Here is a 17,591-nt window from a genome sequence, read left to right as displayed (position 1 = left end):
AAATTAATAGGAATGCTTTGGAGTTGTGTTTCTTCAAGGAGGTTGTAAGTATTTTAGTCGGATGGGGATCATTTGTTCTCAACCATGTCCAATTTCCTATTCAAAATCAATCACATGTTAACATGAATAAAAAAATATTTTTAAAAACAAGAAAATGATAAAATATAGCACTCTGATTGGCTTGATGCATAGAGTGAGACATTGTTCGAGACAGATGATCCATGTCAATTTGAAGTCCACACGGCATGAATACTGAGATGGTGATAGTCTTCTGTTACTTTCAACCGCAACTACTTATTTCTACATTACAATCCATCAGATATACTAGATTGTGTTTCCATTTTGACGGTGCCTACTCATCACCCTTCATTTTTTTGTTACTTCTTTGTTTTTTATTATTATTGGTTTGTTATATTATTTTGTATATAGATGAAAATTGCATCCTGGTTCCTGGCTTAGTTTTATTCATAATCCTGATATCATTTAGGCTATCGTTAGCAATTTGAAAAGAAGTAAAGAATTGTTAAATTTAGCCCTAAGAACAGAGGATAAGGTACATAAACAATAAAATTGTATTAGAGAACACCACTTTATTATTTCAAGAAGTAAAGAAGTAGCATATTTATATTTCTAATGTACATTTATTTTATTTTTAACTCCTTATCCTTAACTCTTAGACTATAATTTTATAACTTAGGGATTCATAATATATAAGCTTCTATACTTGAATGGCGAAGACATTTCGTGTTGCATCTTGAAAAATTAATTACTGTGAGGGATAATCATTAACACTAAAAAATAGGAGAAAATATTATTATGAAAAAAGAAGGATAATGAAGTTACAAATATTACTTGTGATTTTAATAACAAATATATTATTCTATTATATATAGAAAGATAAGAAGGTATTACCCATTAATTTTTTTTATTTTTACTTTTATAGTACTTATCTCATCCAAAAACCCAATCGAGTGGAATGAACAGTTCCAAAATCAATAAGAATGTGAGGAAAGCAAGGGACCCTACCAACTTCCGTACCAATGGCCGTGATAGGAGGACACAAGGGTCAAAACCGTACCTTCACACTCTCCTCTTCTCTAAAGTGCCCTATATATCTAGCTATCTCACCCTTTCCATTCTCGCAATATACCAACCCACTTCATTCCTTTAGGCTTGTTCTTCTGTTCAAGTAGTGTGGATGATGGAGGCTGAGCAAGATCTTCCACCTCCAACCAGCAACGTGGACACATCTCGACCATCCCTTGGGTTCCCTTTAGGCACTGCTCTTCTCTTAATCATCATCTTCACCTTGAGTGGCATCTTCTCTTGCTGCTACCATCGTGAAAAGTTCCGTTCACTCCAAACATCTCTTTCCCAATCCAACACCACTCACACTCCCACTCATCAATCCTCATCCCCCAACTCTAATATCAACTCCACGGTATACAAATTATCTCTTTTAATAACTAAAATCATATTTGATGTATATCAAGAAAGCATGGTTGTTATGTGATTTTCGCTCTTCCGTTTTCTTCTATGTTCACACTAGCTAAAACTAAAAGTAATTAAAACAAGAACTAATTAAGTAGTTATGTTGTTGCTGATAATGAACAGGAATCGAAGCAAAACAAGGGGCAAAGCATGCCGGTTTTGATGCCAGGTGACGATGTACCTAAGTTCATAGCGATGCCGTGCCCGTGTCAGCCATCGCTGCCGGAGCGAATCATTGTCACCGTGGAAAAACCACCGCCAGCGCCCAAACCACCGCGAATGCCAGTGCCTTTGTATTAATTACCGACCAAATTAAAATCAGTTTCTCAACTATTGATTATTGAATTAGCTGTGTATAGGTATATATATTCTTGTTGCCATTTACTAATGTTTTTATTATCATTTGTTCATGAGAGATAAGAGGGTAAGAAAGAAAAGAAGGAGAAAAAAGAGCGGATATGTTGGTAGCAAGCCAATTAATCCTAGATTGATTATGATTATCAACACCATTTCATTTGATTCCATATGTGTCCTTATATTTTTTTTTTGTTGTTGTTGGTAATATTAAAGGTATCCTAAATTAATTTTTATTGAATTATATGATTACTCTTCCTAATAAATAAGTGTCTCTTTATCAATCAAAATAAGATTTTGATCATTGGGTCATCAATGTATGTAACTATTAATTTAAGCAACTCCAAAACGGTTTTTATTTACTGAAATTTCTTCTTCAGCTTTTCCTTAAACCGAAACCCAAGATCCTATTCTGCCTACTACAATTGTCTTTTCTTGTTTACACAGAATCAAGTGGTTGAAGAAATGGGCTTTACTTTTTTTATACTCCATGGATAAATAAATTGAAACATAGGGATAAATATCAATTAATACACTCTAAACTTCTAACCATATGATAAACAAATAAGAACAATTTTTTATTCCAAAATGAACATATGGATAAATCGAAGCAAACGTCGTAAGCATTGTGCCTTGGCATGCCCACATCATTAAAATAGTCATTTAAAACGGATTATAAAATTCTTACTGTAATAATTATTTTAAAGTTGTCTAAAATTTTGGTTCATTGTACCTAACACACATTCCTATTAACTCTTTCTATCTTAGTTAGTAAAATTCACTTTCAGAAGTAAAGTTCTTGATTCGCATGTACAACTCATAATTGGAGCCGTAGGAGCAAGTACAGACTAGAAGGGGGAGCTTAATAATCAAAGAAACCTGATTGTCCTTAATTATAATATATTATACTTTTATCATTAAAAACAAGTGAATAAATATATATTTATCTCTTCATTAATAAATAATATCATTATTTTCTGTACATGTCTTATAAAGCTTTAAAAAGAATGGAGGGGGAGTCCTTCAAATCAAAACGACTCTAACAAGTTTTGCAAGTAACCCCAAATTCAATTTCCCAAAAATAATATCATATTAGTGGATAACATCATAAGAATCTATCCATCTCGGAAATTTGCACACATTTATAGTTTTCGAATTTGTATATACATGAATCCAACGTTAAATAGGAAAAATTATCCCACACAAGTCAAAGTTGGATGAAGATCTTTCCAGAATAGAAAAGTACCACAAAAACAAACAGAATAAATAATATAATATAACATTTTAACCCTTTAAATATAATATAGTTGGCACTTTTATCTTTAAAAGGAAAAATAAGAGTAACAACTTCCCTTTCCACGGAAAGAAGTGTGATTCCTCAAAATCATGTAAATGAAAAAATTATTCTTCCTAGAGATAATTTAATGATCTTTTAAATACAAATTTTAACTTGTATATAATTTTTATTTTTCAATAAAAATTGTCTATTATTTTTCTGGCAATTAAATTCGGGTTTAATTGTTGGGTTTGAGCTCCCTTCCTATTGGATAAAGATCCAGTTGGGCAAAACCCACTTGTCTCACTTAATCTAATAGATATGAGTCAGATGTGATAAGGGTGTGAAGCCAATTTATGCAAAAAGAGACAATTGAAAAGTGTGAGAGAAGATAAGAAAACTCTACCCTCATGAACTCCGAGCAGTCGTAGGAAATTCACGACTGTGTCTTCATTCACCGTTGGATCAGGCCGAAATTTGGACAGAAGATTCACAGCTTATATTACTTCATTATAAACGGTTCGATCGGTGAGACGACGTCCGAGATGGTAGAAAACGAGCTATTACAACAACTGTTTTTCTAGTTTTTTTCTGGTTTTTCTTGTTCTCATTTTCAAGCTTGTTGCTCTGTTGTATGCCGTATTGTTAAGCACATTTTGTGTTGTATTTTGGAGACATTCTTGTATTCATATTTTGATTATAGTGGAGCTTGATTGACTGACTTGTGCCCGTAGTTTTTACTTCTCACATTGGGAAGGTTTTCCACGTTAAAATTATGGTGTCCCTTGTGTGTTACTGCATTATTTGATATTGCTCCTCATAGATTCTAGTAAGTTGTGGAAATTATTATGCGCTGCATATACTCTGTTAGAGTTTTCATTGTTATTGTGTTGAATTTTCCATCAGAGTAACATTAGAGCTCTTTAGGGTTTGATGTTATTTGACTTGCTTGAATGATGGAGGCAAATACACATAGAATGATATGTTTGAATGACACTAACTATCACTTGTGGAAAAAAAAATGAAAGATTTATTATTTGTGAAGAATTTGCATGTTTTTGTGTTTGCTACTAAGATGCCAGAGTCCAAGTCTGATGAGGATTGGAGTTTTCAACATCAACAAGTTTGTGGTTTCATTCGGTAATATGTAGAAGACAATGTCTACGATCACATTACTAATAAGGAAAATGCAAAATCATTATGGAAGAAAATTGAATCCTTGTATGCTTCTAAATGAGAGAATAATAAATTATACTTGTTGAATTTGAGGTATAAGGAGGGAGCTTCTATTTCAGATCACTTGAATGATTTTCAAAGGGTCATTGATCAATTATCAGGAATTGATATCAAGTTTGATGATGAAGTGTTGGGACTATGGCTACTGAATACTCTACCAGATTCTTGGGAAACATTTCGAGTTTCAATTACAAATTCAGCCCTTGATGGTATTGTCTCTTTGGAGAGTACAAAGGGAAGTATTCTTAATGAGGATATGAGAAGGAAGACACATGGTACTTCATCTCATTCTGAGGTGTTTGCCACTGAAAACAGGGGGAGAAGTCATAGAAAGGAACCAAAATGTGATAGAGAAAAGAGAAGAAGTAAGTACAAGTCCAGATACACGAGTGTGGAGTGTCATTATTGTCACAAAGCAGGTCACATACAGAAGAATTGTTTTCAATGGAAAAAGAGAGAGCGAAGACAAGAAGGGCAAGGAGAACGAGAAGAATCATGGTGATGATGAGCGTGTTACTACTGCCATTTGTGACGATCTTATTATTCTTCGTGACCGTGATTTGGTTAATCTTGTATGAGATGAGAGTATGTGAAAAATTGATAGTAGTGCTACATTTCATGTTACACCGAGGAAGGAGTTCTTCACATCTTACACTTATGATGATTTTGGAGTATTGAAGATGGGTAATGATGGTGTGTCAAAGGTAGTTGGTATTGGTGACATTTGCTTGCATACCAACATATGAGTCAAGTTGTTGCTGGAAGCAGTTAAACATGCTCCAGATGTTCGTTTCAATTTGATCTCTGTGCAGATGCTTGATGATGGTGGTTATAATAATCACTTTGGTTCTAGAAAATGGAAACTCACTAGAGGTAACTTGGTTGTGACCAAAGGGGAGAAATTTTTTAAACTATATTGGACAAAAGCTTTGGTTGCTAAAGAAAGTGTAAAGGTCATGGATATGGAAGCTTCTTTGTGGCACCACAAACTCAGTCATATCAGTGAAAAATGGCTGAATTGTTTAGCTAAAAAAGATGTACTTCTAGGATTGAAGAGTGCAGAGTAGGAGAAATGATTTCATTGTATGGCTGGTAAGCAGACCAGAGTTCCTTTAAGAAGCATCCCTATTCAAGAAAGTCAGAGTTGCTTGAATTGGTGCATTCTGATGTTTGTGGTCTATTGAAGGTAAAGTCATTTGGTGGTGGATTTTTACTTATATTGATAATTGTTCAAGGAAGCTTTAGGTCTATGCTTTGAAGATAAAGGACCAAGTGCTTGAAAAGTTCAAACAATTCCATGTTTTGGTTGAAAGACATTCTAGAAAGAAGCTGAAATGCATTCGTACTGACAACAATGGTGAGTATTGTGGATCGTTTGATATTTATTGTAAATAGCAAGGTATTAGACATGAAAAGACTCATCCTAAGACTCCTCAGCTTAATGGCTTAGAGGAGAAGATGAATAGGATTTTGGTTGAAAGAGTTAGGTGTATGCTTTCTGAAGCAAAATTACCTAAACATTTCTGGGGTGAGGCTTTGTACACGATAGTGCATGTTATTAATCTTAGTCATACAGTTGCTTTGAATGTTGAGGTGCCAAACAAGATTTGGCTTGGCAAGAATGTCAGGTATGATCATTTGCAAGCCTTCGGTTGCAAGACATTTTTGCTTGTTCCAAATGATGAAAGGTCCAAGTTGGATGCGAAGACAAGGCAATGCATCTTTATCGGTTATGGTGAAGATGAATTTGGATATAGGTTGTATGATCATGTTGAGAAAAATGTTGTTAGAAGCCGTGATGTGAAGTTCATGGAAGATCAAACCATTGAAGACATTGATAAGATGAAGAAGACTACACCCGAGGAAGATAGTAGATTGTTTAATGTTGATCCATTTTGGACGCATGTACATGATTTGGATACGGTTGAAAATAACTTTCAAAATAGTGAGTAACATGATTATGTTGGTGATCAGCAGTTGGGATATGAGTTAGATTTTCCCATTGATATTGGTGAAGATGAACATGAGATGTCACAACATGAGAATCTTGGTGATGCTCTTGAACAACCTCAAGTTCAACTTCGGATGTCTAATAAGTAGAGGAAACCATCTACCAGGTATCCTTCTGATGATTATGTTGTTGTGACAGATGGAGGAGAACTTGAATATTATCACGAGGCCATGGAGAATGAAGAAAAGAAGAAGTGGTTAGATGCAATGCAAGAGGAAATGAAGTTCTTGCATTATAATCACACTTTTGATTTGGTCAAATTGCCAAAATGGAAGAAATTTTTGGAAAACAGGTGGATTTACAGGGTGAAGCAAGAAATTAATTCTACATCTCCAATGTATAAAGCCAGATTGGTGGTTAAAGGTTTCAGGCAGAGAAATGGTGTTGATTTCAGTGAGATTTTTTCTCCCATAGTAAAGATGTCATCCATTAGAATTGTATTGAGTTTGGCTGCTACTCTTGATTTGGAGGTAGAGCAAATGGATGTGAAAACTGATTTCCTTCATGGCGATTTGAAGGAATAGATTTATATGATGCAACCTGATGGTTTTCATGTTGAAGGGGAAGAAGACTATGTGTGTAGGCTGAAAAAGAGTCTATATGATTTGAAGCAGGCTCCACGGCAATGGTGCAAGAAGTTTGAGTCTGTTATATGTGAACAAGGCTACAAGAAGACTACTTCTGATCATTGTGTTTTCATTAGAAAGTTTGTTGATGATGATTTTATCATCCTGCTATTGTATGTTGATGACATGCTTATTGTTGGGAAAATATTTCCATGATTGACAGGTTAAAGAACAACTAGGCAAGTCATCTGCCATGAAAGACATAGGAGTTTCTAAGCAGATTCTTGGTATAAGAATCATGCGAGATAAGCAAGAAAAGAAACTTTGGCTGTCAGAGGAACACTATATTAAGAGAGTGTTATAGAAGTTCCAGATGGAAAATGCTAAGGCGATAAGCACTCCTCTTGCTACTAATTTTAAGTTGAGTATTAAACAGTGTCCTTCAAATGAAGCTGAAAAACAGCATATGCAATGAGTTCCTTATGCATATGTTGTAGGCAGTTTGATGTACGCAATGGTGTTTACAAGACCAGATATTACACATGTTGTTGATACAGTTAGAATATTTCTGTCAAATTCAGGTAGAGAGCATTGGAATGTTGCGAAATGGATTTTGAGGTATCTCTATGGTACTGCTAGTTTGAGGCTTTGTTTTGGAGGTGATAAACCTACTCGTGTGGGCTATACTGATTTTGATATGGCTGGAGACATTGATTCCAGAAATTCCACTTCAGGCTACTTGATTAAGTTTGCAGGAGGAGCTGTGGCATGGCAATCTAGGTTGCAAAAGTGCGTTGCATTGTCCACTACTGAGACAAAGTTCGTTGCTTTGAGTGAATAAATTCTTGCAGGAGCTTGGTTTTGTCCAAGACAAATACTTGTTATTTTGTGATAGTCAAAGTGTCATTCATCTTAGGAAGAATTCAACTTTTCATTTTAGGTCCAAACACATTGATGTGAGGTATCATTGGATATGTGATATTTTGGATGCTAGGTTGTTGGAATTGGCTAAGGTTCATACATATAATAATGATGTTGATATGATGACTAAGGCCTTATCAAGGTGGAAGTTTGAAACTTGTTGTGAGATTGTCGGTTTGACGATTCTCTCCACATAGTTGTGACGAGGAGATATGTTGGGTTTGGGTTCCCTTCTTATGTGGAAAAAGACCCAGTTGGGAAATGCTCACTTATCCCACTTAATCTAATAGATAGAGGTCAGATGTGGCAAGGGTGTGAAGACAATTTATGCAAAAAGAGGCAATTGAAAAGTGTGAGAGAAGATAAGAAAACTCAACCCGCAGGAACTCCGAGCAGCCTTAGGAAATTTGCGACTGCATCTTCATTCACTATTGGATCGGACAGAAGGTTCACAACTTATAGTACTTCATTCTGAACAGTTGGTTCGGCGATACGACGTCCGAGGTGGTAGAAAACGAGTTGTTACAAGAACTGTTTTTCTGGTTTTTCTTGCTCTCATTTTTCAAGCTTGTTGCTTTGTTGTATACCGTATTGTTGAAAACGTTTTATGCTGTATTTTGGAGACACTCTTTTATTCTTATTTTGATTATAGTGGAGCTTGATTGACTAGCTTGTACCCGTACCCGTGGTTTTCTCACATTGGGAAGGTTTTCCACGTTAAAATTTCGGTGTTCATGGTGTGTTACTGCATTATTTGATATTACTCCTCATATATTCTAGCAAGTTGGGAAAATATTATGTGCAGCATATACTTTGTTAGAGTTTTCATTATTAGTGTGTCTAATTTCTCATCATTAGTTACTTTGCGCAGAGGGTGATATTCTCTTTCATGGCAAAAAAACAATTAATGTAAATGATCATGTCAATTAACAACGATTAGGTTCCATCCTAACATTTTTTGGGCTAATGCAATAAAAAAAATGGGGTACCTAGTCAATAAAAATTGTAATGATGTGTAACTTTAACACTAAAATTCAAATAAAAAATAATATCAATTTATTTTTATTTATTTTAAATTTCAATAAAATTTTGTAACATTATCCAAAAAAATGAGGAATTGTAAAAAATAATAGTAATGCATATACAACAACAATATTGTCAAAAGAAATCATAAATAAACTACTAATTCTGTAAATTAATCACCAACATAGTTATATAAAATATAAGAAAATCATTATTAGAATTTAAAAGATAATAATCAAACAGATAACTGAATAGATATAACAAAAAAATTTAGACCCCTATGAGAAACGGCCTGCTGCAAATGCAGCCTTCATATAATAATGATATAGTGAATCGAATTGACTAATGTGATGTTTAGTTTATAAGTTTATTCCATACTTATGTAAACTCTAAGACATGTTATGCTTGTTTATCTTTTAAAGACACTTGATACGATTATGGAAGGTTAATTTATGGAATTTTATCTATTTGAATATTAAAGTTTTAATTACAAAATGGCATATATTAAGCTAAGAAAATTCACCTAACTCAACCTAATAATTTAACGAGCCAACCAAATTTGGAATTACTACAAAATACATCCAATGCAACTTAATTAGTCATGCCCCTAAGTATAAATATTAATTAAGAGAATATAATATCTCATTATATTATTATGATATAACTTATTTTCTCATAGGATATAACTTATATTCTATAATCATTAAAATTATGATATGTGTCATATTTTATCATTTGCCATAAAAATATTTCTAAAATCTAAAAAATTAAGACGTATCATAATTTTAATAATCGGCAAGATAACTTATCTTCAATTATAGTATGAGGAGATAATTTATTGTCATTATTTAACAGCTTTAGCATAAAATTATAGGTCAATGATTCCATGAAGACCCCAATGAATCCTTCTATGTATATTATATGTGCAGAGATTAGCTTGAGTACTAGAATGAGAGGTTCAAATTGATTTAAGATTTATATTTTTTATTTAAAAATCTTTTAAACTATGCACCATTAAATTTCTTTTTAAGTCATATGTCACCACCTTCTTTAATATTGGACTTTCCCTAATTTGATATTATACAGCACTTATTTCACTATCCCATCACTTCATTGATAGAAAAAGCATAAAAACTAGGGGCCTGGACGTGTAAAAATAATATGACCAAGTGGGGAATGTTGTCAACTCTTGTTTATGAATTTTCAAGATACTAAAGGGAGAGGTTGTTGGAGAAATGATGACCCGCATAGAATTATTTTGCAATAGAGACCCAAACCAAAATGGCTTATCGTGACCTAATTTCACTGTAGCGTCACGTGAATCTTCTTTATTTTTTACAATATATATATTACATTATTGTTATTCACTTTTTGACTTCATAAAAAATAAGCATATAAAAAAACACAAATTAATTAGGCATAAATAGGAATAACATTATTTGTAGTAATTCAAGGATCCTTTGATTGAGGATATAAAGAATCTTCTTTGAATTGATAATTTATCCAAACAAACCTTTCTTGCCTTAAACTTTTTCATACAAAATAAAAAAGAAATAGAGGGCCATTGGTTTTGTTTGGTAAAGTCGCTGAAATGTGTACCCTTCTGTAATTGTTGCAAGTACATATCACTTTTTCATCATCTCATCACTACCCTAATTTTGAACATCGTGCTCTAGATTCTAGCTAGGTACACAATGTCCCCATCATCCACAGCCTCTCCCTAATTAAAGAAACTTAATTTTGTTTAGTTATTTTTGGGCATTACGAGTAGAAGTTTCACAAACATAATCTAGGAGAAGCTTAAAAACGTTTGTTCTATGAAGTTTTTTATTTAAAAAGTATCATTTAAAGAATGTTAAATTATCCTTTAGGCCCCTGAATTATTTGAGAAAATTTAAATATGTACATAAACTTAAAATTTTATAAAATTGAGTCCCTGAACTTCAAAATCGTTTTCAATTGAACCCCTGAACTTTAAATTTGTAATTGAATCCCTAAATTTTAATGTCATTTGCAATTGGCTCTCAAAACCCCATCTTATTAATTTATTTACCTTAAATAATAACAATAATGATGGTGATATTTATAATAAATTAATTTAATATGTAATTTTATTATCTTAAATTATATGTAATGTGTTTTGTTTTTAACTAAATAAATTTTAAAATTAAAATCAATTAAACTGTATTTATTTTGTATAAAAAGTTTTCTCAAACATATTATATTAAAAAAATACAGTGATAACTGATAAGTGGCTAGGATTTATAACATACGGATGATGACCCTTCAGGGCCCTTATGAGTTCACGACCCCTCAAATAAAGCACAAGGGAACGTTGCATTTCTTCAACATTTGTTAGTGGGGTTTCTCAGTGCTCTTCTTTTCTTTGCGTGCATGCTGGGGTAACGTTATGCTTCACAGCTTAGTGCATAATATATTGTTTTATGAATATAATATTGATACATTCTTTTTTGTCTTCTCTTGTAGCTACCTTAATGATGGATGCTACAGTGTAGTCAATTTTGTTAGAATTTCTGACAATTTATGGGTCACAAATATAATTTTGTGATTGTGTTATGACTATTATGTGATAAGCCAAAATATAAAATGATCTTCAGTAATTAATTAATTTGTTGGCTAAGGGCATATGTGTCATGAAATAATAATAAGTGTAGATATTTTCGTGCATTTTCTAATTTGACGAAGAGTCTGAATCAGAATTATTGCAACTCAAGTAGTAACCACTATGGGGTTACTTTTATGGGTTATGGTCCCCATTTTTAGAGCAACAGGGTTTTCAAGGTGTAAAGGTTGAGGATAATAAGGTAGGATGATGATAGTGTTATCTATAGGGATATAACACTATCAACTCATCCATAAGGCTAAGATAACATAAGGCATATCTCACTCTCACCATAAGGCACTCTCAAGAACTAAGGCATTCTCTCATTCTTCTCTAAAGAGAAACTAAGGAAAACCATAAGGCGCTCTATCATCTGGAAGATTATCGCACCCTCATACCTTCGAGATTCTGGAAATGGCTCAACAAGGTATGTTCTTCATCTTCATCATGAACACATTTGAGATTTATTTGGTCTGGACCATGGTTGTTCCATTTGGGTTTATGTATGAGCATAAACATTAAGTTATGAGAACAAAATCATGGTCACAAGAACTTCCGCGTTTAATCTATGAATTTCAAATGGAGAAATTCTCCATCAAGTAACTAAACGAATGAAAGGAAAGAATTGTTGACATTGTTTGACACTCGTTCATTTCTATAATGGACAATGTAGAAAGAAGAGCTGTGTATCTTTCAAGATCTTTTTGCAAACAATGATAGATTAACATCCAAAAATTCATAATAGTTAATTACCAGAGTATTATAATCAGTACTTGAGACTAATAAAAATGATTATATTAATATAGAATTTAATATAATAATTATCTAAGTGTAAATTACTGCGACTACTATGGGATAAATTGAATTGTAATAGTGTTTGTTGACAATGTCCTTGCCTACTTGGGGGAGGGAACTTTTGTACTCTACTGAATCACACTGGTTTAATTAAACGCTTTGTGTTTACATGTCTCAAAAAATTAATATTTTCATACCCTAAGTTAATCATATTCTACCAAATAATATAAAAAAATATTTTGGGTTGAGACACCATTAAAACATACAAAAAATGATAGGTGATCTCCATTCATGTGAAAAATAAGGTGTAATCACTTGATTTACTTATCTTGCAATCTAAGTGCACATTTTTCATTATTGATCAATCATGTATTGTAATATCATTAAAATGCTTAAATTTTATATAAAAATCTTAAAAATAATGTATAATTGATTGTAATGTACAAACATTAAAATTTTAACATAAAAAATTTTATGTTAAAAAGGTATTGATAAATGATCTCTTATATTGTCAGGAAAGAGCTCTCAGAGATCTTTTTTCCTTTTGGAAGATACAGGAGCGGAACAATCATTAACACTGAAAAATTTTAACATAAAAAATTGAAGAAAAAACAATAATAAGTGATCTCACTCATTACCAATTCTAAGAAATAGTACAATGTACTTAAAAAGTAAGTAAAGTAAAATTAAGGAGTAATTATTTTTATTATATGGTGAGTTACTATTGATTAATTGAAACCCAAATCAACTAACAATTTTTCAAATAAGTATACATATCTTAAATGGCGTTATCCCAAATGAAATTTTTAGATCTTTTAATCAATCACTAAAAATAACATATACAGATTGAACTGACTCACTTGGTGAGGCTTTTGTTCAGTTCCAAAAGAAATGATTCGAAAAAATAGTACACGAGCCCCTGCGTTTCCATTTAGCCTTATCGATCGAGAAGCATAATATCATTCAGTCTTTTGGAGAATCATAATGGAGTGGACATGCACTTCAAATTTTAGCACGAAATATATCATGTTTACTCTTTCTTATGGCATGATGAGTACTTATTACATGTTGGAAAATTATTGGAAAAAGTTAGGTACAAATCATACTCTTTATATAATATAAATATGGATATAAATGGAATATAAATTTCACTACGCTTCCTTTCTTTATTTGATAATGCAATGGTGCAATCCCACTGGCTATGTATCCCTTTTCATTATATTATTTCCAACATGACATTATTATATGCCAATTTCCTTTCTCTCTTTACCTCATCATCATCATTTGAAGAAAAAAGAACAACCAAAGGCGGCGAATATTAAACCACTCTCTTTGGATTATAAAAAATAATTGAATGCTCGCAAAGGGAAAGTGGCAGTTGGATATGTTTAAGGAAAGTGATGAGTAGTTGTTACTGGTTAGTATTTTAATTGGTACTAACTCCATCTTTGTTAATCGTTAAAATGAAGGTGGAATGGTTTAAGGAAGAAAAAAACAGAGGAATCAAATGAACAGAATAAAGTTAAATGAGCAGCTGCAGTGTCAGTCTCAGGTGCATGTTATACTATTACCACGGTTTAACATAGGAATATATTATAGTGGGTGTAGCTAGGAGATAAGATAATATAGTTTAACAATAGAATAAGATGGAGAAATTAATGTGTCCTTCACACCCATAAAATTAACGTTTGATTTTAATTTATATGATTGGGACACTTTAATTGAATTTAACTTAATTTGAGACGGGTGGTGACACTAAGACATAAAGCAAAGCAAATGAAGCCGAGTGTTTTATACAAGTAGTCCAAGTAAATCATTGATTTTTTTGGATTTAATAAAATTATTGTATTTTTTCTTACTATTATATACTTCTCAATTTAGCTCTCTATTATATTTTCTCTCTCTCCATAATCATGAGAGTAATGATATAGTTAATAATTGAGTAACTAATATTATATTTAACTTGAATGATAGTTTTTTCTGAGCTATCTAAATTTTACAGTACATAGAATTTACAAAGAATTAGAAAATTACATAATAAAGTAAATAAATGAACTAAAAACTAAGCCTTGAGACATATCCAAGAGTAATTATTCCAATTAGCACATAGTTATCATTGACCCCTCAATCTGAAGTCAAACTTCAATTTTCTTTTAAGTTAATAGTGTGGTGACTGGTAAGTAGAATGTTCTTTAGAGTTGAATTTATAGCCAACGGGATAAATCAAATTGATAACCAAATAATACTTCAAATCTTCTTGCACCGTGCATTGCAGATTTGTCCGATATGAGTAAAGAAATGGTTACTTGTTTCTGTTGGAAGCACCATGTTGAACCCAAACCAATAGTACACTCCAATAATAGTTAAGTGGATAGCATTTTTTCGAAAAAGCTAGACTTATAAAATAAGGGAGTGAGTAATGTTTATTCCTTAGAAACATAAACATCTGATTTTCCGACCTTCAAATTTCTACTGAAATGAATTGTGATAAGCAGTAGAGCCTGCGGGGTTCACTATTTGCAATTTGTTCATCCTTTTCGATGTGATAAGCAATCGATGTACATACTTTATACTGATATAGTGTGAGTCGCCCGATTTTATGATTGGTGTGTGGTTAAAATAATTACAAGTTCTTTTGGACTACAATTCATCCAGGCCCAATTAGAGTGGCTCATTACCCATAATCCTACCAATAGAACGTATACAAAAAGTCATACTTTCATTCTTGTTTTATATTAATAAATTAATGATAAAATATAAAATTAAATAATTAAATAAAGGAGGAGATTCACTTACTCCAAGAGTAAGTTTTTAAACTTACTTCACATCCTAGCCATCAATTTTAGGAAAATCTAATTGTTTGAATTAGTGTATATTTAGACTATTAGATTTCCCAATTAAATATATGATACTGATATTACTTTTTTGTGTGATTACTTTATTTATTTATAAATAGTTATTTAAAAAGTTAAAGGACATAGGTTTGAGGGATAAAATTTTGATAAAAAATTAAAGAACATAATTTATTTTTTTGTCAATTAATTGAAATCATTATTAATAATATGGGGTTTATATAATAAATAATATTTTTAGAATATATAATCAGTATATTAATGCGATTCTAAACTAAAATATAGTAATAGTATGGTTATATCATCAAGTGCATATATTCATACGAACTTATGAAGATGGAGACTCATATCCTCATCAGTACTAGAATGTAAATTTATGAAGATAAAAGTTCAGATCATCTCTAGTATTAGAATGTTACATGTAAAAATAAGTTTTATGATTTATATTGTTTAGGAGATATGCACTCCTTATTGTAGTTTGAACTTAGGTTCTACTCCAAAGCAGTTTAAGGAAAACTCAGGCTTCCCGCAAAATTGCAGTGAGACATCATCTTCAAGCCATAAGAAGACTCATTCAAGATTTAGTAGCTCGTGCATTACATATTTTGTCCTCATGCACTAAAGAAAGTAAAGAAGTGGTAGTGCATGAGAAATATATCCATGAATTGTGCTTTAGAGAAGCTAATAGAAGAGTAGCCTCTGAACGGACACAGGTGACCATAACTGGAAAAATAAGTGAATGAAGCAGCATCCAGAACAGGGATGCATTATTAAAGCTGCAAAAGTTGCCTTGGGTTCTGAAGCTAGAGATGCTATCAATAGGTTTAACAGTTGCAAGCCAATTTCAGCAATGCTTGTAGTTCTAATGAGGACAACAAAGACTGCATTGAAGTTCATTATAACAGCCAATAGCCTTTTCTATAGCTAATTGATCCAAACTCATTGGTAAATGTATATACAGTAGTTTGACTTCTAGAAGTTATAGCTTAGTAAAACCCTACTTTTGTAATATTTTTTCTCTAGTTAATAAAGCAGTCCAAATTATCCACTTAATTTTAATCAAATTATACAAATAATTTATCACTTTTTAACATTTACACAAACCCGCTTTCATTGATCAATGCGAAATAAGTGTAATTTTTTAAACAAAAAAACATGATAAATGCGATTAAGTTAAACAAAACATGGTATATTGTGAAGACAAATCTAAATAATATACAAATCAACGTTTTTATTTTTGTTACAAAATGCATCAACAATTTTAAAGAGATATTGTTTAAATCACTCTTATACTGTATAGTAACGAACCAAAAATAATAAAGATGTAATGACTCATATATTATTTTGATTTGTCTCCACAATATAACATGTTTTATTACTTAATTACATTTGCATATTTTTTGTTTAAAAGATTACACATATTTTCTCATGCAGGGGTGATTAGTGTTGATAATGAAAATACATAGTCTTTTCAACCAGGAACATTAAGGGAATGTTGAGTTTTATATTATGTTATCTTCTGAAGTTAAGTTCCATGGCGTAAAATAGATGATTTGATCATGAATTTTCAGTGATTCAATATGCAAACTACTATCATGGGCTACCTTATGTATTGAGTGATGCAAAATAAAATATGTTAAAATGAATATGATATATATATATATATTATCGGTGTAAAAATTTATTTATAATTAGTATATCATCTACCATTTTATTTATAATACTTATATTAAAAAATGCAGTACATTGATAATATAAGATGATCTCTTATACTGTCACAGTGCATAATACATCTTAACTAAACTTTATTGATTGGTAGTATTTACCCATTTTCAGTTTCTTGATAACCGAACAAGTAATTGTGCCAGTGTAGGAAGTAATTCACAATTCAATAGTTCAATTGTAGTTGGACTATGATCCAACCGGAGTATAATTTTATATTTACGTGTATAATTATTACACTATATATCCAATTCATCCGAAGTGTGTCTTCCTCTTCGAATTCCTGTTTAGATTGGTTTTGCAAAACCAGTCTATCAACCAGTTTCTGGGTAAAAAAATGTTAATTAGCAAGGGACGTTAGAGCTAACATGTTTAATTTTGCACCAAAGAGATTTAGTATCAAAAAAATATTTAAGGAGGCTGTATAATAAATGACGAGAGTAATAAATTATAATCCCCCGTTAGAGGTAATTTCCCCTTTTGTTAATGTAAAGTTTATTTGTCTTATATAATGAGCCACCACAATTTGCTGTCCATAGAATCTGTCCCAGATCATGCACATTTATGATAATTTGGATAGAAAACGGGAGGACAACTTTGAATTGTTGAGATATTTGTAGGCGAAATTGGTTATGGTCTCTTTGGAACATTGGAGATGAGGTTTGAGAGTGACGGTTAAGAGATGAGGCTAGAATTGTTGGGTTTATGAAATAAATCCGTT

General features: G+C 31.9%; 1 protein-coding gene across 1 annotated transcript; it reads left to right on the top strand.

Moving 5' to 3' along the window:
- Window positions 1,146-2,015, top strand: LOC109332314 (uncharacterized protein At5g65660). The gene is made up of 2 exons (XM_019567258.1): window positions 1,146-1,441; window positions 1,615-2,015. Exons 1-2 carry the CDS (start codon window positions 1,199-1,201, stop codon window positions 1,789-1,791), a joined length of 420 nt encoding a protein of 139 aa, XP_019422803.1. The 5' UTR covers window positions 1,146-1,198; the 3' UTR covers window positions 1,792-2,015.

Source organism: Lupinus angustifolius, chromosome LG18, assembly GCF_001865875.1.
Source record: "Lupinus angustifolius cultivar Tanjil chromosome LG18, LupAngTanjil_v1.0, whole genome shotgun sequence".
Taxonomy (NCBI): Eukaryota; Viridiplantae; Streptophyta; class Magnoliopsida; order Fabales; family Fabaceae; genus Lupinus; species Lupinus angustifolius.
The sequence above is the reverse complement of the archived record's forward strand: the minus strand, read 5'-3'. Positions and strand labels throughout refer to the sequence as shown.

Coding starts and splice junctions, on each gene's coding strand:
- LOC109332314 (XM_019567258.1), top strand. CDS start 1,199: ATGATGGAGGCTGAGCAAGATCTTCCACCTCCAACCAGCAACGTGGAC. Junction 1,442..1,614: donor ACTCTAATATCAACTCCACG/GTATACAAATTA, acceptor GATAATGAACAG/GAATCGAAGCAAAACAAGGG.